General features: G+C 35.6%; 3 protein-coding genes across 3 annotated transcripts in view; 1 reads left to right on the plus strand and 2 right to left on the minus strand.

Moving 5' to 3' along the window:
• Positions 1-15,984, minus strand: part of LOC125682902 (multiple epidermal growth factor-like domains protein 10) — an 85,121-nt gene extending 69,137 nt beyond the window's left edge. Inside the window, exons 1-2 of the mRNA XM_056161487.1 lie at positions 15,939-15,984; positions 1,329-1,466 (exon numbers count right to left, since the gene is read on the minus strand). Of these exons, the coding sequence (XP_056017462.1) occupies positions 1,329-1,458 (130 nt within the window). The 5' untranslated portion in view covers positions 1,459-1,466; positions 15,939-15,984. The remainder of the gene's footprint in view (positions 1-1,328; positions 1,467-15,938) is intronic.
• LOC130054333 (uncharacterized) lies at positions 4,422-8,511 on the plus strand. The gene is made up of 2 exons (XM_056163866.1): positions 4,422-5,154; positions 6,635-8,511. The coding sequence occupies exons 1-2, from the start codon at positions 4,743-4,745 to the stop codon at positions 7,234-7,236; spliced, it is 1,014 nt and encodes a 337-aa protein (XP_056019841.1). The 5' UTR covers positions 4,422-4,742; the 3' UTR covers positions 7,237-8,511.
• A 286-nt stretch (positions 15,985-16,270) lies between the features above and the next one.
• LOC130053860 (multiple epidermal growth factor-like domains protein 11) overlaps positions 16,271-24,892 on the minus strand; it is a 21,230-nt gene continuing 12,608 nt past the window's right edge. The window contains exon 8 of the mRNA XM_056161488.1: positions 16,271-16,419. Coding sequence (XP_056017463.1) covers positions 16,271-16,419 — 149 coding nt within the window. The remainder of the gene's footprint in view (positions 16,420-24,892) is intronic.

The raw sequence follows: 24,892 nt of genomic DNA on the forward strand, positions 1-24,892 counted from the left end.
TATCAAATCAACATATGAATGAAAGCTATCATTGTTAATAGACGAAACGTCATCGATATATCTAAAAGTCGAATTGAAGTCACAGCGAGAGATTTTTTCTTCTCACGTAGAAGTTTTTGAATACACTGTATGTATTTCATTATTATCATTATTTTAATACGCCCTGAAACTGATGTTTATTCTTATCTAGCATATTTATGGTATCTTGTGTTTTCATGTTTTATATGTACAATCAGGATAGGTACAGCTGCGGACTGTTTACATGTGATAACGCCTTTTATATCATTGCTTTTTAATCTTTTATTTATTTTCTATGTATTATGTGTAAAACATTGTGTTGTAAGGTATATATGCATTGTAAAGCACCTTTGAGCGCACATAGTGTATGAAAATGGTGCTATGTAAATATGGTATTATTTATTTATTTTTTAATGAAAGCATATTTTACAAATACTTGAAGAATTACTATATTGATAATATTAACATGCAACTACATAACATCGAATTCTTTAAATGTGCAAAATTACTATTCTATAGTAGAATTAGAAAGAACTATGAATTACAAGACTATTTGAAATTTCCAATTGTGAAAGTATTATGCTTTTAAAAAGTTAAGAATATCTGCCCACCATTTAGAAATTCAAACTGGCATATATTCAAAACCATGTATTCCAAACCGTTTCTCTCAGTTTTGTAAAACTTCTGTTGAAGATGAGTTACATTCTTTATATGACTGCTTTATGTATAAAGAAATAAGAAAGTAAAATTACCCTTTATTACATCTACAATTCAAATGATGATATATCAAAGGGAAACCATTGTAAATTACTATGTACCTTGTCAATGCAGTTCATGCTAGAAGGTTATGTGAATTTTTATAGGAAAATGTTGACTTATGCAACAAACGTAAAGTGCTATGATTATACTAATGAAAGGCGAAGATAACGAAAAGTGACCTCTGGTGTGTCCAGGGGTCCGTGTTTGTCCAACTATCTATTTTGTATTGCTTATAGGAGTTATGAGATTGATCACTGTTCGTTATCTTCACCTTTCATTGTGTAGCATTGATTGTATGAGAACATGTTTCGTGAATCAATAAATTGAATTAAAATTATTCAGGTAGGGGCCAATTACGTTCACTTTGACTTATTTTAAGATGCATTGTTTTGTATTTAGCCAGTCGATTATGGATGGAAGGTCCTTGGTGCTTGTGATCAGGATTAAATAGAATTTAAACTCTATATATGTGTGAAACTACATTACAAAAGTTGTATATAGCTGTACGCCCATAATAAGTGTAAAATTACTATTCTTAAACGACTACATACCCTTGTTGCAGAAACTCCCTAAGTATCCGGGTGTACAGCCCTCCAGACAAGACCCAGTGATTGGATTACATGTCATGTTTCTGCAATGACTGCTGCAGTGATTTCCACAATCTTTGCCGTAGGTTCCCATGGAGCATTCTAGAATAACATTAAGGGGAAACAGTATTAAATTAAAAATTTGCCCCTCGAGCTTTTCCTACATAACAATAAATATTTATGTCAAACGTAGTTTGCCGGTATATCCTGGATTACAGCCATCGTCACATATTCCTGTTGTCCTGTTACAGGGGCGGTAACTCAGACACTGTCCACTACAGTTATACACACAATCAATGCCGTATGATTCTGCAAGACACTCTGGTACAGTACAATTTTATTGGAACATTTGCAGCCATTCACCGGCATTGGTGACGTCTCTATATGAGTGAAATATTCTCGAGAGGGACGTCAAACAATATTCAATCAATCAATCAATCTATGGTTTGACGGGACGTCGGGACCGAGAACGGAACCCGGGCTTAACATTAGGTATTTTAACGTAGGATAACGTAATTAATATAACTTCAAAAAGTCTAGTCTTTAATTTATCGTGAGGAATGGTCGTGTATAGTGTTGAAAAGTCATTGGTTTTAATGTTATTGAAAATGAGGATATTTCGTCTGATGTACTGATATAGCATCTTTTTTTTTTTTTACTTTCAATGACATATTAAATGTAACAATCATGAAGTTAGTGCCAACATTTACTATAATTCATTCAATAATGTACATTATAGGATAGAATTTTGAATTTGATTGACAGAATTTGGAATGATTTAATTACATTATGGAACTTTGATATACTTTAATGAATATAATCTTGATAATTTGGTAAAAACCGATTACATGAAGTAATTGTACACACTATCTTACGTCAACAAATTCAAGTGGTACATGTAAGTTGACGAAATCATTGTAAATAGAACTATTCTACTTCGATCGATACACACATTGTGATTCTTAGTACCCGAGGAAACAATTGAAATGTAGTGTGGGACGTGTGATTATAAAACTCCAAAGATATTGAGGCTTGACCCAGGAAGTCGTTGCTCTCATCACTGACTTTGAAACCATGACTTACGAATGTAATATTTAGTTAGAAAATGTTTTTTTTTATGAAAAACAAATGTCTCACCAGCTCCCTAAATTGGAAGTGCTCCAAATAAAACCTTCCTTTAATGTACTGCTTTGTATGAAGGAGAAAGCATGAGCAGGGAAATATACACTATGAACTTCAATAAGCCACATAGGAAAAGTGTTCATAAACTATTTTACCACCCACCCCTTATATCCACCATACCTTTCAGGATAACAAATGGATCCCCTGTTCCGATAATTGTACAACATTTGAAGTTAATCGGATAAGCAATATAGGAGGAGAAGTGATCACAAGCTATTTTAACATTATCCACCCCTCTTAGATCTACTATAACTTTTAGAAAAATAATTGGATCCTCCTGTCCCGACAATATGCACATCTACAAATGGCAATGAAGCATTGTACAAACTTTCAAGTCTATCCGATAAGCTATATAGGAGGAGAAGCGTTCACAAGATTTTGTGACAGACAGACGGACGGATGGATGGAAAGTAGAAAAACAATATATTTCCCCCTGAAAGATGGGAGACATAACAATATGCTATATGAAGGGAGGTATAATTCTTCAGAGATAAAGCATTTTCAAAAATAGAATATTCGTTAGTAAAATATAAGTTAGACACTTACTTTCCCTACAGTTAGGGGACCCCGTCCACCCAGAGAAACACGTGCAGGATCCGTCAACAGAATCACAAATGTCGAGGCAGTTCTGAGAACAATTCTGGGAGCAGTTGAGTCCATATGTTCAATTGTCACATGCTTAAATACATACACAATGATACTAATCGCAATTAATGAGAAATGAACAAAAAGTGTTACTATCCTTTATAAACTACATACGTTTGTTGCAGAAACTTCCCAAATAACCGGGAATACAGCCCTCCAAACAAGATCCATTAATTGGATTACATGTCATATATCTGCAATGACTGCTGCAGTGATATCCACAACCTTTGCCGTACGTTTTTACTGAGCATTCTACAAGAATATTTGAGAGAAGCAATATAAGATTATTTATTTATCATTCGAGCTTTTCCTGCAAGATGAAAAAGTGAACTTTGGATATCGAACAGCAATCAATCCCATAAATTTTATAAAGAGTACAACATTGAGAACAGGGCACACACAAACCCCTGGAAAGACCAGAGGTGAGATCCGATGCCAGGGAGGAGTACGCATACCCTGTTGACCGATCACACCCTTCGTGGACCCTAAATGTTATTCAAGTAAACGGAGTAATCCGTAGTCAAAATTAGTATAAAATGAACGGTCTAAAAATCGGCATGAAACACGTCAGACTGCATTCAATATACATGTATGATGATGTATGTCAAACGTAGATAAAGCGCACATATATTCTGAAAATTGACAGTATTATAGAAAAGCTTTTTGGAAAAATAGGTTTACACTTTATTGATCATTTTTGTACTAATTTGTTGATCATTTGAAATACCGAAGCTGGAAAAGAATTTTTTGATACTAGTATGTAAAAGATATATGATGCAAAAAATATTAGTAAGAAACGTCATATCAAGAATTACTCTTTTCGCAATCGGGAGTCCTCCATCCCGGTTTACATCCGTATGTACAGCTGCCTGTGATATGGTCACATGACTGATTGATACAGTTCTCGTTACATCTTACAGAGCAGTTTTCTCCATACCAGCCAGCAATGCAAACTAAAAGAAGAGAAATTGACAATGATAATTATCTCGAAATATCGAAATTTACTACGGCAGCTAGGGGTATTTTTCCACTGATTTGTGTTTGCTAATAGCCTAAAAGGGTCAATCCAATGTTACGTGAATTTATGTATTACATTAGACTACCAATAATCATTATTGTACAAATAAAAAACGGAGCAAAATCGTTTTTCAATTCATCCTGACAAAAATAGCACAAGGCAAATATTTCCATGGATACCATGCAACATTTGTGTGATACTGCTGTTTATTTATGTCCCTTCATTTTCTACCTTGGACGCAAGTCTCGGTGTTCATTGCGGATGAGGCTAGTGCATATGTCTAAAAAGGTGTACATATTTGTAAGCACAGCAGCTGATTCTCATCTATGGATGATGTTAGTTCCGTTTTACATTATATAATACTACAAACTGTATGATGGGTGATAACACCTATTCCTCTTCTACAGCACATCTAATTATATTCGGTGCAGCTTACAATTTTGCTAAGATCAATCATCTCATTCTGATATTTATTGAAATAGTATTTTCAACATCAGTTGATGATAATGCTAATATGGATGTCATAATTGAATATGTTGAGAGCAAATACTTCATGCATATGTATTGTAGGGAAAATGTCAAAGACCCCTGCAAAACGTAAACGTCTGAGAGCAAGGGAAAACAATGATGTTCCTGGACCTTCTACAGAACCAGACCATCATCCGCTGTCCAGTGTGGTGCCAATGATTGACTATGCGGAGCTGGCAAGACACATTGTGCAACAACAAGCAATCCAAGGACAGGCGGAACAACAGTTGGTTACCGAAAACAATGTACAGGGGAGCCAGCCAGAAGCTGCAACACCCACAATGACCTCAGCAACAGTGTCAGGTGGAACCCATAGTGTGGGGGCTACCAATGTCCTACCTGGACCACAGTCTGTCTCTCCCATGGACACCCCCAACATTTCTAATGTGGGTTCGATTTTAGATGTAGTTTTCTCAGGTGAGTCAGTAAGGTCTCCACCAATCAAGATGTTAGATGCGGTACCTTTAGGTGCTACGATTTCGGTTAAATTGAAAAATAAGATTTGGGCAAATGAGTTTGTTGATTTGCGCTCACTTCTTCCTGATCAATCTGAAGAACCACTCTCTATCACCATCAAAGCTGGTAAAATTGATGTGGAGCACACATCTAAAAACAAATCACCCCTCAGCATTAGTCAGTGGACTGATGCTTTTTTGATTTTCTCCACTAATCACATACAGAAAAATCCCCAGGAGGCTGAGAATCTGCTCAAGTACTGTTTTTCAGTGAGGGAGATGAGCCGCATATACATTGATTCAGCCTGGAGGGGCTATGATGAGAGTTTTAGGCGGCTCAGAGAATCTCACACACTGCCTTGGGAAACTTCTGTCCCAGAATTAAGACTCAAGGCAGCCTCTATGGGGTTTAAGGTTTCTGGAAAACCAGCAAACCAGACTTATGGGAAACAGAATCCTTTTCGTCCCTTCTCGGGTAAAGTCTGCTTCGCATTTAACAGAGGTCAGCAATGCGCATCAAACCCCTGTAAATACGCTCACCTTTGTCAAGAGTGTACCGGCAAACACCCAAAATCTAAATGTTTTCAAAGGGAAAAGCAACATTTCAAAGGAGGCAACAGGCAAAAACAATCTGCCAACGCCTATACACCCAACAAACCTGCAAAGTGAGCTCCAAGGATACCCCATTGATAAAGTAGAATTTTTGATACATGGGGTTACCCATGGTTTTCGTTTAGGTTGCATTGGCTCGCCAGACACGCATGAACCTCATAATCATAAATCTGCATTACAACACCCGAAAGTGATAGAGGAATATATTAAAAAAGGTTTAGACACTCAGAGAATACATGGTCCATTTCCCTCTCCTCCTGTTACTAATTTTAAAACCTCTCCCTTGGGGGTGGTCCCTAAGTCGGACCCTGGTGATTGATCTGGTGGTGGGTGTTAAAAAACCCTTTCATTGGATCCGCCTTACTAAGGAAGCAAGGGCAGGTATGGCTACATGGTTACTTTTTCTTTCCCATTTTAATGGCAAATCTGTTTTCCTGCCATTGGATTGGGATTCGTCTGACTGTTTACAGTTATACACTGATGCATCGGGAACTAAGGGATATGCTGCTATATTAGGCGCCTACTGGTTTGCTCAGCCTTGGCTAGAACACATGCAACATTGTCAGATTGCAGTCAAAGAGCTTTATCCCATATTTCTTGCTCTGGAAATCTGGGGCTCATGTTTACAAAATAGGAGAATTCTTTTCTTTTCTGATAACATTTCTGTTGTATACATTATCAATAAGCAGTCAAGCAAAGATAAAACGTTAATGGCCTTGGTCCGCATACTAGTGTTAGTGTGTCTATGTAAGAATATCTTGTTCAAAGCAAAACATATTCCCGGGAAATGCAACATAATTGCAGACAGTCTCTCTCGTTTTCAATTTCAGACAGCCCGGTTCCAAGCTCCATATTTGGAGCAGTATCCCACCCCGGTTCCGGAACATTTATTGCAGATTTAACTTCAGCAACAGCTCATATTCTGACAGCTTCCTTAACACAGGCATCTCGAGCTGCATATAGGCGGTCTTGGGACCTATTCCTGAATTACAAACCAGTTACTAACTTACCTTTGCAAGTCTCTGATGTATGCAACTTCATTGGACATTTATTTCAATCCAATCTGAGTGCAAGCACTATATCATCACACATATCTGCTCTGGGCTATGTCCACAAATTGTTCAATTTGCCAGATCCTTCTCAAGCCTTTGTAGTAAAGAAACTTCTGCGTGGTTGTCACAAATTGGCAGGGACTGTAGACTCAAGGCTACCGATAACGAAAGATATTTTAGCAAAACTTATTGCGGCTTTGTCTCATACGGTTGCAGCAAAAGCCAACTGCATATTATTAGATGCTCTGTTTAAATTATGCTTTCATGCATTCCTTCGCCTTGGGGAAGTTGTTTCAAAATCTGCAGGAAGTAGCAGTTTGGTGGTGCAGCGGTCAAATGTCGCCTTTCAATTTGAGGGTTCTTTACTGAAATCAGTGTAGATAGTTCTACATCATTTCAAAAATCAGAAACATAACAATCCTTTTGTCATTACACTTGAGAGCAGCATAGATCCAACAATGTGCCCTGTTGCAGCTTTGCATCGCTATTTATCACATTTCAAGCATTCTTCGGGACCCTTATTCCAGTTCATAGGGGGAAACCCTGTTACATATTCTTATGTCTCCACTCAACTCTATGCCGCTGCAACCTTTGCTGGTCTGAACCCAAAGTTGTACAAAGGTCATAGTTTTAGAATAGGTGCTGCTACATATGCCACAAGTCTGGGTTATTCTGAGAATCTGATCAAACAATTAGGCAGATGGAACTCTAATGCCTTTCGTCGCTACATAAGAATACCTGCTTTCAACCTTTAACTTATTTTTTACCCCATCCTCTGATATATTTTTTTTTTACTTGGTAGTCAGGGTGCTTTCAGGTTCAGCAACAACCTTTGGCAGGTCAGTGTCTCACTGCTGCTAAAGACTGCATCACTTGCGTGCATATATCAATTGAAAATTTGGGCAGGTCAGTGTCTAACTGCTGCTAAGGACTGTATCAATTGACTGTTATATCAATTTTAAGACTTCGAGCAGGTCAGTGTGTAACTGCTGCAAAAAGTTTGGTACTATGTAAATATTTAAACAAAATAGGTTTTTTGCAAGTTGGTATCTGTTATATTTTCTTTGTAGTAATTCTTTTTTGCAAGTTGTAGAGAAAATGTTTTCTGTTTTATATGCTACACATTGGTACGGTATACATTGCTATATGTGGTTGGTGCAATATACCTTACTGACTCACTTAGTTACGCTATCCTTTTATACACAAATATGTCCAAAGTATGTCTTGTTATATACAATATCCTTTATGTTATAGCACAGGAATGTGTCAACTTTGGTAACCATATACACTGTTAATTGCAATCGGGTCAGTAGTTAACTGTTCATGTGTGATAAATGTTTATTAACTCTCCACAGTCAAACTAGTTATTTCTCTCTGCTCACCTTGGATGGTGCCGATATGATACTGTGTTTCATATCTTGTGGCCTTATTTGTTCGCCATCTTTTTGCTCTGGGTTTGATTTGATGAATTTTTATTTGTCATCTTATAGCGTAGCATTATTTAAGTTATTTTGTCTTCTTTGGGGGAAATCAGACTTTGAGTAATTTAGCTTTGCAGGTACTTTCATGTAGAATGTATTATCTGATTTCCCCCAAAATCTTATGTTGAAGATTTCTTTCGTCATTTGGTATTGTAATAAATGACAAATTTTCAATCTCAATCATTCTTTGTTCAGATTTTTTATGACAGCAAAAACGAGCTACGGTGAGCAGAGTTTGGGTAATAGAAGCTGATAAACATAAAATCAATATTATGGAACATAATAGCATTTATGTTTAAAGCGTATATATGTGTCATTTGCCCTATTGGGGACCTCGTATAACTTTACCCCGTTGGGGGCCTCAAGTTTGTTAGCCAATCAATGGCTTGGATAGGCACGCGATAGCTTGTGTTTTGCACACGTTAGCCTTTTCATATACATGGGATTCAGTGAATACAAATTGTAAAGCGGATCAAAGTTTTTTCATTTTGTTCAACCCTCCACCACCCCAACTTTCCGTCCTCAATATGGAGGGTTACTCCGGTGCTATGCAATCTTTTTATATAGGCTTTTAATCATTTGGGTTGGCCTTATTTGTTCGCCATCTTTTTGCTCTGGGTTTGTTTTGATGAATTTTTATTTGTCATCTTATAGCGTAGCATTATTTAAATTATTTTGTCTTCTTTGGGGGAAATCAGACTTTGAGTAATTTAGCTTTGCAGGTACTTTCATGTAGAATGTATTATCTGATTTCCCCCAAAATCTTATGTTGAAGATTTCTTTCGTCATTTGGTATTGTAATAAATGACAAATTTTCAATCTCAATCATTCTTTGTTCAGATTTTTTATGACAGCAAAAACGAGCTACGGTGAGCAGAGTTTGAGTAATATAAGCTGATAAACATAAATGTTATTTTGACACTGAAAATATCACTGTTATGACTTCGACAGTGTGAAAATATTAAGTGGATGAATTATACTATGTTGCTATTGAAAAATATGAAAGAATAAATAGTAATACGCGCCTGCAGTGGAGAAGAGTGTACTTCCCTGGATCTTCGACAGAAGTTTTCAGAACGTGTTGATGGAATACCACGAGAGCCAGCGATTCTGGGACACCGTGATGTGGCCGCTGCGTGTAGTGGAACATACACACGTCACGCTCAACTTTATCCTGAAATTAAACAGTTAATGATCACCTATAATGAAGAGTTGGAAATATTGGATATATCTGTTGCAGAGAAACGTGACGAAAAAATGCGTACCAAAATATTATAATTCGTATAAATTGAACAAATTGTATACTGATGTTTAATAATCAGAATACGACATTTAAAATTCTGGATTCTGGCACCTGCATCATATTCTTCGAATGTTAATTCATTACATAATGGCCTGCATATTTTATCATGAGTTAATCTCATTATATTGCACTACAATTATGACGGGTAGACATGATGTTAATATGTTTTCAAGGATTTGTCTTTAGTTATTACATGAAATGAAAGTTATATTCCATGCATCTTCTAAATTTCCAACATTACAACTGAAGCACGTAAATACAAAACGTTCTACATAAAACATTTTTGTTTGGAAGTTAGTAACGTTTTTATATATGTATTTGCGATCAAGGTAGAAATTGTTAATTGTTACTTTTTAATGTTACAGTTAGAGTAGGAAAGGTGGAAATGGGAACAATCTAAGCTTTACCAATTTAACTTTAGCAATGTAGTGCAATTCATCTTCATCGTATGCTATACAATCCAAAATCTTGAACTATCCAGACACAAAATTAGGCAACAAACTGTGAATTATACATTACATATAAAGCATACTATGTTCATTGCGGTATGCGGTGCAATTCACTAGATATCAGGATATCCTCAATTTGATTCATGTCATGTTCAGACTCAATATACATAGATAGATAGTGTAAATTAAAGTATGGTTTATCATTTTATTATAAGCACATAACCTTTTATCTATTTGTCTTCATAATCCACTTTTCGTCAATGATATAGGTGCACATTTTCTGCTTGACAATTTTAATCTTATATTACAGATAATTCTGCTTCACATACTTTAATATAATTTTGGCCATAGCATGACCCATTTTCTCAACTGACGTAGAAAATTTAATGACGTAAACATTCAATACTCACGGCGCTGTTTTGCAAGCGGAAGTGTCTGATGACATAGTCCGCGTATACGTTTTCTTTCTGGTTTCGTATGCTGATGTTGCCTTTCTTGATCTTGTCACTGGAATTTGGCCAGTATTCGACACATTTGTTCTGATAAAGATAGGGTCCAAGTAAGGTTGTTATCATAATACAACTTTACTGCGAGTAAGATCACGTTACGTACATGTAGAGCCATGTGATCAGTTTATTATCACCTTATTGCACATGTACAAAATGTATCCCTTGTATGCATGCAAGGTGAAGATAACGAACAGCGATCAATCTCATAACTCCCACAAGCAATACAAAATAGATAGTTGGGCAAACACGGACCCCTGGACACATCAGAGATGGGATGCTATTAATCATTGATTTTGAATCATAATATCAAGTCTCTTTCTAACCTTCTTTCCGTCTTTGAGATTCGTCAGACAAACAATTACACTAATGTCTTCTTCCCAGACCATTTTCCAGAAAACAACAATTGTCTTTGATTTTGGTCCTGATAAATATAAACAGGCATATTGGAACATACCCAGGATTCAGAGTAAACAAATCACCAAAAGAAAATGACATGTCCAGTCGTCTATTTTAATGTTACAAATTCACAAAATATGTTGGAATAATAACGCACACTTGAAAATCGATATATGAAGATATACATTGTATATTTACCTTGCGCTGCAATATACGATTTCTTTCCTTGCACATCCTGTGTCCATGACGAATTTGAAGATTAATATTATGAATAAAATTACTCATTGATTTTTCAACAATTTCAATCTGCATTTCTTGTATAAAAACTAAATGATGGCTACTCATTTGCATTATATATGTAGATTTTGTTTCTTTGGCGATACAGAGTTTTATTTGTGTACTTAATTAACATTAACCGCTAAAAAAATCGATTCAAATCACTGACCTCAATATAATTCGCGTTAATGTAGTCTGACTCTTTTGGGGATGTTTCCAGAACAACACGTGAATGGTCATCTACTCAAAACAAAATGTACACTGTTGATATTTATCACAATACTTATTACTAGTTCAAAGAACGTCACATTGAGACACTTACACGGGAAAATCGTGGTGTACCGATTTTTGGCAACATTTTCCTGTTTCTTTCCTTCATTACATGGGTGTAGTTCTCCTCTAGGAATTGTCTACACACACCAGTGAATGAAACGATAAAATTGTGTATGTAGAGAAATAATGTTAATACAATAAAAGTCTATATGCAACATTAACAGAATACATTTAATATCTTATTTCTGTACAGAATAGTGAGGACTGATTCTTAATCTTTATTACAAGTCTTCGTCAGATACTGTAAATATATTACATTTGGCTGTGTATTCTATTCAGCGCCTTTGGTGGAACGCAGCTTCCGCTAAATCAAGTACATCGCTAAATGCCATCCGTAAATCTAGATTTTTAAAGTAATTCAGGAATGCGCTAAATCAAATCTACGCTAACTTGTTGAAAAAACGATTTCCGCCAAATATCGTACACGCCAAATATAATACGTTTACAGTATCTTGGATGACTTGATTCCACACTTACCTGTACAATGAACAAACTAAGATATAAGTTATATTTTCAAAACAAACAAACAAAACCCCCACCAGTTTAAAGCCTCCAAAGAAATAATACTAAAACGTTTTGCTAAATCATTTTCATATATCAAGAAATTACAGACAATCATGCACAATATCCACTTAATTTCAATTGAACTATTCATATGTACGAGTCATCTGTTACATAATTTTATTAATCAAAAGTTGCACATCATGTATTCTTCTTTGAACTTGGCATTCTGATTTTCAGACAAGACGAATATTGCTGTATCAAAATCTGAGACAGATATGTCTATTATAGTATTCGTCATTAGCATTTCCCCGTTAGTTTTTAATTATAAGCCAGGATTTCCGATTCCACTCATTTCCATATCTTCATGTCTTTTAGCACCTGTAAAATATTATACATGTTGTATGAAATTGAATTACGACATGTAATGCTAATGTAAGCCAACAGGAAAAATAAACAACACGACAATAATTACTTTTGCCTGTGCTCAACTCCCCCCCCCCCCTCCCCCCCCCCCCCCAACTAAATCAGTGATTAAAACATATAGATTTCTAACATAGTTACCTTAATAATGAATATTGCTGATATGATATGCCATACTTGATATTATTAACAATAAGGTATCCTTTACAGCAGCAGAATTACCTATTGTTAACGTTTCTGGGACAGAAGAAAACGCTACCGTCTCCGTGTCTTCATGTGTTCTTTCTTCTCCATCTACAGAAAGAAGTTTTAGTTTTGAGAGGAAGGTTTGTCTATATTTCATTGTTAATGTCTTAACGATTTTATTTTAACATATCCCTTAAAATTGATTCAGTCTTCTGTATAAATTTCACGAAGGAAAATGGTTAAAAATACATTATGTGATTCATTTGTCAATAGATTAACAATAAAATGTACCGTATAGATGAAGTACAAATACCGTATATACAGTATCCCTGTGATGAGTATACCAATAAGACCCACGGCTCCCACCGTCCCTCCCACGACTTTTGTTAATGTGTCAGAATCTGTCGTATCGGACTGTGCTGCAGAAACTCCGGACCCCAAATATTCTGATAATGAAAATATTCTCTCAAACGTATGATAACGGAGAAGAATTAACATAGAACGTTTTTGTTTGATTGCCTATCTGTTTAAGACAAGAGAAAACTTTGAAAAAGCACCATTTTCTTTCAACCTATGTCGATTCGATATCCAGTTAACTCGAAATAAAAGATATCACAGAGAATCTTCCATATTTGCTTCGTACTTGAATACTTCATTGAATATAGATGTAAACGGCAAACCAACAACTCATCTTAATGACAAACGGGATGATTTCATCTTTTCTATCGTTATCTTCCAATATCTATGTAGCAATACTTCATTATCACCTGCGTATGTTGTTTATGTCTTTCAACTGATTTGGTACACGTGAGCTTGTTCTGCTTATGGACAGTTTTAACACGAGGTAGGCTAATGACAAACAAGTTTATGTTCTAGGTGTTTCAACAGTCTTGTTTAAAGTCAGCATTTCGCAAATGTTATGGTAGTTATAACAATCTAGTTTCCGAATACAGTCTGTCATGAGGTTTAATCCTGTCTAACGTGTTTCGTATCAATTCTTAGGCCGTTATTCAGACTCTGACTTTGACTATAGATTGATTGTATCTTGTTTTAACGTCCCTTTCGAGAATTTTCACTCATATGGAGTCGTCACCAATACCGATGAAGGGCTTCAAACTTAGACGTATTTTCGGCGTTCACGGCCTTACAAACAAAACACATCGAAAAATATACTGTTTGGTATAGAATACATTCCTTTGATAGGTGTTGAACTATTGACCCATTACTATAATCTGGCATGGTGGATTTATTTGAATTTCTTCCTTAACCTGGACGGGTCCAAATACTCGTCCGATTCGTTCATTTTTCACTCCTGTCGAGACGTATACAACTTTAGATGAAGTGTTAACATTTTGAGTTATGCATGGTGCTCACGGCCGCAGCAGGTAGTGTTATGACTCTTGGCGAAGGATCAGGCACTATCTATGAAAATGTCTATGGTTTGACGGCACGCTGGGACCGAGAACGGAGCCCGGGCTTAACATTAGGTATATTAAAGCAGGATAATGTAAGATAACTCCAAACGGAGTTTCTTCCCCTTTTCAAACGTTCAGCGGTGAAAAAATATAAATTTTTGCATATGGACAATTACAAAATATTATCGTACGTTTTTTTTTTATATATATATACCTGGTATATTTAGCATAACTAGTGATTTACAATCCAAGTTCTACAAAATCTATAACACAGAAACGAATTTGAATCGAATATGAGGATATTTCGTCTGATGTACTAATATCAAATCTTATATATTTTTGGACTTTCCATGACAAATCAAATCTAGCAATTTTAAAGTTAATGCTAACATTTATTATAATTTATTCATTAATGCACATTACACGATACAATTTTGAATTCGATTGAGAACCGTTCTTAGCTCACTGATTTTGACTACAGATAACTCAGTTTACTTGATCAAGATATAGGGCTTATGGCAGGTATGGTCGGTCGACAGGGGATGCTTACTCCTCCTAGACACAAGATCCCACCTCTGGTATATCCAGGGGTCCGTGTTTGCCCAACTATCTATTTTGTATTACATATAGGAGTTATGAGATTGATCACTGTTCGTTATCTTCACCTTTCACAGAATTTGGAATGATTTAATTACCTTATGGAACTATCAAGTTTGATATACTTTAATGAATACAATCTTGATAATTTGGTAAAAACCGATTGCATGAAGTAATTGTACACACTATCTTACGTCTACAAATTCAAGTGGTACATGTAACTTGACGAAGTGATTGTAAATATATAACTTATGTAAATATATAAGACGATTCTACTTCGATCGATAGCCACATTGTGATTCTTAGTACGTGAGGAGAAAATCTAAGACATGGGACATATTTGAAATGTAATGTAGAACGTGTGATGATAAAGATTTTGAGGCTTGACCCAGGAAGTCGTACCTCTCATGCGTTGCAGCTCATGAAACCAAGGAATGACTTACTTTGGGACCATGACTTACAAACATAATATTTAACTAGAGATAGTTTTTATGAAAAACAAATGTCTTCCCAGCTCCCTAAATTGGAAGTGCTCCAAACGAAACCTCATCCCCTTAATGTACTGCATAGTATGGAGGAGTAAGCATGAGCAGGAACATAAACATTATGAACTCCAATAAGCCACATAGGAGAAGTGTTCACAAACTAGTTTACACCTCCACCCCTCAGATCCACTATACCTTCAAGGATAACAATTGGATCCTCCTGTTCCGATAATTGTACAAAATTTGAAGTTAATCGGATAAGCAATATAGGAGGAGAAGTGATCACAACCTATTTTAACATTATCCACCCCTCTTAGATCTGCTATAACTTTTAGAAAAATAATTGGATCCTCCTGTCCCGACAATATGCATATCTACAAATAGCAATGAAGCTTTGTACAAATTTTGAAATATATCAGATAACCCATATAGGAGAATTGTTCACAAGCCATTATGCATCCTCCACCCCTCTTAGATTCACTATAACTTTTAGGAAAATAATTGGATCCTCCTGTCCAACCAATGTGCACATCTACAAATGGTAATTAAGCATTGTACAAAGTTTGAAGTCTATCCGATAAGCGCGATATAGGAGGAGAAGCGTTCACAAGATTTTGTGATAGACAGACGGACGGACAGACGACGGACAACAGGGATCAGAAAAGCTCAGAGATAGAGCATTTTCAAAAATAGAATATTTGTTGGCAAAATATAAGTTAGACACTTACTTTCACTACAGTTAGGGGACCCTGACCACCCAGAGGAACACGCACAGGATCCGTTAACATTGTTATTATATAAAGAACGGCCTAGCAGTTGGTATGAAATATGTCAGACAGCATTCAATATACATGTATGTCATTTATAGTTAAAGCGCACATATATTTGTATTCTAAAAGTTGACAGTATCATACAAAAGTTTTTGGAAATATATGTTTGCACTTTATTGATCATTTTTTGTACTAATTGGCGATCATATGAAATACCAAGGCTGAAAAGGATTTTTTTTGGATATTTTTAAAACTATATGATGCAAAGAATATTAACAAGAAACACAGTATTAAGAATTACTCTGTGTGCAGTTGTGAGTCCTCCATCCCGGTTTACATCCGTATGTACAGCTGCCTGTGATATGGTCACATGACTGGTTGACACAGTTCTCATTACATCGCACAGAACAGTTTTCTCCATAAAACGTAGCATTGCAAACTAAAAGAAGAGAAATAGACAATGCTGATAATATTAATAATAATAATAATAAGGCCTTTATTTATCCAGGATTATATATTTAGCGATAACACTAGTTTTCAATATGGGCCAGCATAGAACATACATACTGACAGATATTAGTAAAATAATGCAAATAAACTTAAGAAAAGATTTTGAATTTAAGATAAATAGGTACAAAATAAAGCCTAAACATTATGGTGATGATCGCTAAGATAATTTATCTCAAAACATTGAAATTGACTACGTTAGGTAGGTATATTTCGCAACTGATTTATTTTCGCTAATACCCTAAAAGGGTCAATCCAATGTTACGTGAATTTACGTATTACTTTAGACTACCAATAATCAGTATTGTGCAAATAAAAACCGGAGCAAAATCGTTTTTCAATGCATCCTGGCAAAAATAGCACAAAGGAAATATTTCCATGGATACCATATCTAGTTTTCTTTGATAATACTTGATGAATAACATGTACTTTGAATAAAATCAAAATGAACTTTCATAACACAGCTCATAAACTGTTACATAGCATGTCATATTTCATATTGCCATGAAGCCGATACTTTTCATAAAACCTATTTTTAAAGAAAAAAATATTGAGAGGTTTGACAAATCCCTTCATTCAAAAACACCATACCATTCAGAATAAGGAGACAATTATCTCGTTATAACGAAATAGCTAATTCGTTATAACGAGATAACTAACTCGTTATAACGATATACTAACTCGTTATATACGAGATAATGAATTTGTTATAACGAGATAACTAACTCATTATAACGAGATACTAACTGATTATAACGAAATAATTAATTCATTATAACGAGATACTAACTCGTTATAACGAGATACTAACTCCTTATAACGAGATAATTAACTCGTTATAACGAGATACTAAATCGATTTAGATGGGCTTTTTTCACCTTTTGAAAGTGAACCTAACCGGCTATCGTACATAAACTCTTTAGCATAGGCCTATATTTTGCACCCCTTCGCCAACAATGGTGGCGCATCTATTTGAGTGAAAAATTCTCGAATGGAACGTAAAACTATATGAAATTAATTAAAACACCCTGTTTACATTTCCGTTCAATCAAGTATGCTCTAAAGAGCGATATTATCGCACAGTGTACACAAAAATGCCATTGTTTGGATTCTTTTTTATATGTGACAGAAGGATAAGGTCAGAGAGCCAGATGTAATATGTATGTGAATCGTCAACATTTCTGGAGAATGAGTTGTCTAATCATAAGGAGATGCATTGTCTGTGGTCATTTATGTCGCACACATGACTCTAGATATGGTTTCCACACCACTTCCGAGGTTGCGGTAGCTCAGTGATGGAGTATTCGCCTTGTACACGGGAGGTCATGAGTTCGATTCCCTCTCATGCCATGATCACCTCAAACCTACGATGTAACCACACATGTAGGTAGTGGTTGCTCTTTTACTAGACACTCGACATTTAGAAGTTAGAATCATAATCTTCCGGATATGACCTTAAAAACGGAGATCCCATATCGCGACAGGCTTTTGCACAATAAAGACTCCGCAGTTGTGTTAAGTAGGGTCATCGAAATATGTCAAGAAAAAAGCATTAATAAACAGATCAATTTTTGACAAATTCTGTAAACACAACTCTTTGATACGAAAACAATATTTATATGTCATTAAGTACACATAGACCTCCCATACATTTTTCACCCGACCGACATTCTCTACATCAGCTGTGTATCACGTGATCAAATATCAAGATAAAATCGTACCGTGAATGTATATATCGTTCAATTGGCACGGTATCCAGATATCAATGCAAGTTAAAGTTAATATAACTTCAAAGCATATTATTTTTTTAATTTGAAATGTGTTTGGAACAAGTTTATCGTAACTTGTAACATGTCTAATTTTTGCATTGAATATGCAAGATGCAGCGATTTTTACATATACGAAGTTGAATCTAGCCTGAAAAACATGTTTTTTGTTGACGCCACAACTTCCTCACCTAACTTTCCCTTTGCACTGAAGCTCACATGTCACACAAATCAAACATCTTTCATTCAAAAACCTCGGGGTGTCGTGCCGATGCTGAATTTTTTTATATACGGAAACCCTGTTTATGCAAATGAGTCCATTGTGAAAGTCACTATACGTGCAGATCAGGGGCGATATCTAGATCACAATATAATACGTAAATTACCTTAGCATGTATGTTATATAAAGAAGATATTGAAACTATTTCAATATCAAAGAGAATTAATATAACCCATTTGACAGAAACTTTTACACGTTTTATCGTTTGACAGCGGTGGTAAATAACGACAAAAATGTTTGACATTTCCAACCGCAACAGGACTGTAGATATATACGTCATGACCTTCGTCATGACGTATTTTTCATTGTGACGTCATGTAATGTACCAGTGCGGTAAAGTACATTTATGTACAGCACTGAATTTATGGGGAAAGCCTTAACTCAACCGCCTCTTGCTACGTTCCTGCGTTCTAAGTATAGATTTAAATTTGCAGTGCTTTACTTACAGCTGGTGACGAGAGTGAAAAATTATCGACGAGACTTAAAATAACTTACCAATCAACCACACCATTCCTATTTATCTCCGAATTTCGTTTTCCGCTATGCCTTAGTTGTGACAAAACACAATTTGAACACAAGTTCCTGCGCATATATTGAAACAATGCATTGAGAGTTTCTTGCCACCCATCACTTTAATCATAAACAAGTCGCTGTTGGAATCTATTGTTCCTAATGACTTTAAGCAGGCAATCGTTCGACCATTACTGAAAAAGCCAGGGCTTGACAAAGAAATTTTCAAAAACTATCGCCCTGTGTCAAATCTCTCGTTTCTTTCGAAGATTCTTGAAAAGGTTATTGTAAAACGAATCGAAACCCACCTGGATATACATCAACTGCATGACAATTTTCAGTCCGCGTACAGAACGGGACACTCTACAGAAACTGCACTAATGAAGGTACATCATGACATCGTATGTGCACTTGACAATAACAGTTGCGCTATCCTTGTATTGCTCGACCTCTCTGTGGCTTTCGATGTCGTAGACCACAATATCCTATTGCAATGTGTGGAAAACATGTTTGGTATCACTGGATATACATTGAAATGGATTAAATGCTATCTTAGTGATAGATATCAATGTGTTGCCGTCGGTTCATCTTTGTCTGATGCTTGTCTCCTCGAATGTGGTGTACCGCAAGGCTCAGTCCTGGGTCCGAGACTCTACTGTCTTTTTTCAAAACCGTTAGGGGAAGTATGCAGACGTCATGATATGACGTATCATGTATACACCGATGAAACCCAGATCTATATCATCTTTGAACCTAGTGACAATTGGACTGATATGTCTCAAAGACTCTCAAGTTGTTTAACGGACATACGTATGTGAATGAGTATTAACCTCCTCAAACTCAATGAAGATAAAACTGAACTTGTAGTCTTCGCACCAAAACACATACTTAAAGATATGAGCAGTTTTGATCTTGAATTTGGTGATTGTGTTGCAAGTGATTCATCTTTCGTAAAAACTTAAGGCGTATTCTTTGACAAATCCCTTACTATGGAAAAACACTGTCTCTCTATTTCCCGATCAGCATAGGTGAACATTCGCAGAATTGGCTGTATCCGTTCATTTATCAATGATGAAGCATGTAAAACTATAGTAAACTCGCTAGTTACATCCAGATTAGATTACGGAAATGCATTGCTTTATGGTGTTCCTTCTAAACACACCAGCAAACTTCAGAGGGCACAAAACTTAGCTGCAAAATTAATAACACGCTCAAAAAAATCCGACCATATTACTCCTGTTCTAATAGATCTTCACTGGCTCCCAGTTGAATACAAAATTCAATATAAGATACTTCTTCATACTTTCAAATCTCTGAACAACCTATCTCCAGTTTACATAAAGGATATCCTTACAGTTTACAATCCCACACGATCACTAAGATCCGAATTTCTGCATCTTCTCCAAGTACCTCGGACACGTACAAAAACATATGGGGATCGACGTTTGGACAAGGCTGCATCGAGTCTCTGGAATTATCTGCCTTTTAAACTCATACAATGTACTTCATTGTCTAATTTTAAAGTGGACCTCAAAACGTATCTCTTTAGATTAGCGCTGTTAACAAAAACAAAAACAAAATAAAAACAAAAAACCCTGCTGTTTGTTATTATACCTATGTCCTTTTTATGTATTTAATTATTCCTAAGGGTTGTTTTAAATTGTTTCATGTGTTATAAGGGTAATCATATCATATCGCTATATATTAATAATAATATTTATGCATTTTAATTCTGAAACTATGAGTATTTTATTCACATGTATGTGCAAATCGATTTTATATTATCTTTTCTTTCACATTTGTAAAGCGCTTTAGAGAACTAATGTTGATAGGGCGCTATATAAATCTTTTAATTACAATTACAATTTGAACAAAATCTGTTTATCAAAAAGTGTTTATCAACACATGCGAGATAGTTAACAATATGAACAAGAGTATGCAAGAAACTACATCAGATGTTACTAAAAACCTGTCTACTATTTTACTCCGAGATCAGGGAATAAACCATTGACTGAAGATATAGGCCTACAAAACACGACTACCAACGTGAAAGGTGGCTTTCGGAAAATATCAAACATTGCATGTAGATGTAACTGACGTCACACAAAAAGATCAAAAAGATCAAACGAAGTAAGAACATTACAGTACTCCATTATCCATAACGAATTGTGTTTCACTGGTATGTTCATCCATGTAAGGTATTTCATTTTTACTGATTAACTTCCCTAAATGAATAATGAAGGCAACAAACGTCTAAAGATAAAGGACAGGCAGGTGTAGATGTGTATGTATGCTCTTTTGAGTAAAAAAGTACCATTCTAAGTTCGTTAGACTATTATATTACATTGTTCAATAAGAACTGAATACCTACTTTCTTCACATTTACTTCCTTGAAATCCATCGTCACATCCATGTTCACAATGTCCGTCTCTATGGTTACAATGATTACTTTCAGATCGGCAATGGGGACTGCAGTTCTCTGAACAATTCAATCCATACCAGCCAACTGAACATACAATTCAATCCATACCAGCCAACTGAACATGCTATCAATGTGAAATATGATAATTTATAATTTCATCATATCAAAAATGTTCTTGAGCAAAACATGGCCAGATTCAAGTACCAAAATCATTCAATGATAACCATATTAGATATATATCATGTATGCATAGTTCTTCAGATGAACGTGCTGGAAGCCAAAGATAGATTCAAAAATTATAAGACTGGTGGGAAAAGAACCCCGAACACACACAAACATGATGTGAATGATCAAACAGCACAAATATGAAACCAAATGTTATGATATTAAATAATGTAACTGTACCAATAATTTCGCGAATAACAGTGGGTACTTCCCACATGCTTAACAAATAATGGGATAGCAGGAAATAGTCCAGTGGAGAAACAAATTATACGCAGTATATTTCATCTTCTTGTTATTGCAAAGATGATTATGTCATTTACTACTGACATGTTATAATATGTATACATACTTAAAATAGGTATTTTCATAATATATATTATTTAATTTGATTATTGCGACTAAGTTTGTACTTATGATAAGTACATGTATGTCATGTAGTGACTCTGTACTTCAGGAGAAGGCTTCTATAGGCTCTACCTGCTACCTAATCCTATTATGATATACATTATACAGTTATTGACTGGGTCCGGTGACAACTGCTGTCTGATTGACCAGAGAACGGATCTGTTGCCTGAAACCCTAAGCTGATGGCCACAGATCGTTCGAGGGTTAAACAACATAGCCGTTGTCTGAAGACACAGTCTATAACTGTTATGTTATACGCCTTTATTTTCTACGTGTAGTTTTCACCAGATGCACATGCATGGATTGTTGACTTCAAACAAGACAGTATGATTGCGTACATTTATCAACATATCTATTACATTTGTAGTTTAAAAGAAAACACATCCAATGTCCTAATTAATAATCAATAATTACATTTTTCGTATTTCTGCTCTGTGTTTCATCTAATAGATATGAGAGTTGGTTTAACAGTTAAAATGTTGGTTCTAAATCGTATAAGTTTTAAATGGGAAAATATCTAGGTTGATAACAAAATAAACTAGTTCTAATTGTAACGGGGACCGTTACATATATTCCTCAAACCTCCTCAATTAAAAAGTGATGTCATTGTAAACCTATAGCAATAATCAGTTTATTTTAGTCTTTGATTACATGTGGTACGTTCCAAGAAATGAAAGAAAGCAATGCACGTGCATACAAAGGCACGCGTGTATGATTCCGCACTTTTGTTGATATCATTCAAAGGGCATTTGTATCATATACCCACAGTATGAATTTCATAACGTTTGCATCAATCATAAGGAAGTTATAGTGATTTTAAAACGTCCAATCAGAATTCAGCATACGTTCATGCACGTGATGAGCAGTAATTTTAGCCACAGCAATTTGTAAGAAATACCAAGACACATTTATAACCTTAACATCAAAAGAATTTGATGAAAAACAAAAACAAAAACGGTATCGTCCTTTAAAAAATGAACATTTGAAAAACGACGCACGCGCATGCGCGTGTGCTTTTGCATTTTTCATTACACAGTTATAACAATATACATATCATCTACCAATACTGTAAATATCAACTCATTCGCTTTTTAAATAAGATAGTTACAAACGTTTTAGTATTATCCAATAAAAAAGAAACGCAAGTGAATGCTCGCGCAGATCGGTAATTTTGACCATGCACACCAGTTACGGGTCTCAACATCAATTAAGATCACTCCAGGAGGAGTTACTTTCCCTTTTCAAATGTTCAGCGTGGAAAGCTATAAACTTTTGCAAAGGGACAATTACAAAATTTGACTCGAAAATGAGGATATTTCGTCTGATGTACTGATATAGAATCTTTTTTGTTTTTGACTTTTAATGACATATTAAATGTAACAATCATGAAGTTAGTGCCAACATTTACTATAATTCATTCAATAATGTACATTATAGGATAGAATTTTGAATTCGATTGACAAAATTTGGAGTGATTTAATTACCTTATGCAACTTTGATATACTTTAAAGAATACAATCATGATAATTTGGTAAAAACCGATTGCATGAAGTAATTGTACACAACATCATACGTCTACAAATTGAAGTGGTACATGTAACTTGACGAAATGATTGTAAATAGAACTATTCTACTTCGATCGATACACACATTGTGATTCTTAGTACCTGAGGAAAACAATTGAAATGTAGTGTAGGGCGTGTGATTACAAACTCAAAAGATCTTGAGGCTTGACCCAGGAAGCCGTTGCTTTCATCACTGACTTTGCGACCATGACTTACGAATGTAATATTTAACTAGAGATTGTTTTTATGAAAAACAAATGTCTCGCCAGCTCCCTAAATTGGAAGTGCTCCAAATAAAACCTCCCTTTAATGTACTGCTTGGTATGAAGGAGAAAGCATGAGCAGGAAAATATACACTATGAACTGCAATAAGCCACATAGGAAAAGTGTTCATCAACTATTTTACCACCCACCCCTCATATCCACCAGAACTTTAAGGATAACAAATGGACCCACCTGTTCCGATAATTGTACAAAATTTGAAGTTAATCGGATGAGCAATATAGGAGAAGAAATGATCACAAGCTATTTTAACATTATCCACCCCTCTTAGATCTGCTATAACTTTTAGAAAAATAATTGGAACATCCTGTCCCGACAATGTGCACATCTACCAATGGCAATGAAGCATTGTACAAAGTTTCAAGTGCAAGGTGAAGATAACGAACAGTGATCAATCTCATAACTCCTACAAGCAATACAAAATAGATAGTTGGGCAAACACGGACCCCTGGACACACCAGAGGTGGGATCAGGTGCCTAGGAGGAGTAAGCATCCCCTGTTGACCGGTCACAGCCGTCGTGAGCCCCATATCCTGATCAGGTAAACGGAGTTATACGCAGTCAAATCAGTGTGCCAAGAACGGCTTAACAATCGGTATGAAACACGTCAGACAGCATTTGACCCAATGTGAGGTTGTATTGACGAACTAGATCGTTATAACGACCATAGAATTTGCGAAATGCTGACTTCAATCGAGACTGCTGAAATCCCTGTACCATCAACTTGTTTGTCAGTAGCTTACCTCGATTTAAAAACTGACTATACCCAGAACAAGCTCTTGCATATCAAATCAGTTGAGTCTATCCGATAAGCTATATAGGAGGGGAAGCGTTCACAAGATTTTGTGACAGACAGACGGATGGATGGATGAAAAGTACAACAAGAGGCCCATGGGCCACATCGCTCACCTGAGTCACCTTGGTCCATATCAGAATATTTTCCATATCTA

Source organism: Ostrea edulis, chromosome 4 (genome assembly GCF_947568905.1).
Source record: "Ostrea edulis chromosome 4, xbOstEdul1.1, whole genome shotgun sequence".
Taxonomy (NCBI): Eukaryota; Metazoa; Mollusca; class Bivalvia; order Ostreida; family Ostreidae; genus Ostrea; species Ostrea edulis.

What these genes read in the sequence shown, in the direction of transcription:
- LOC130054333 (XM_056163866.1), top strand. Translation starts at nt 4,743, where the DNA reads ATGTTGAGAGCAAATACTTCATGCATATGTATTGTAGGGAAAATGTCA. An exon ending in TTTAGATGTAGTTTTCTCAG is followed by an intron (nt 5,155 to 6,634) that starts GTGAGTCAGTAA and finishes TTTCAATTTCAG; the next exon opens with ACAGCCCGGTTCCAAGCTCC.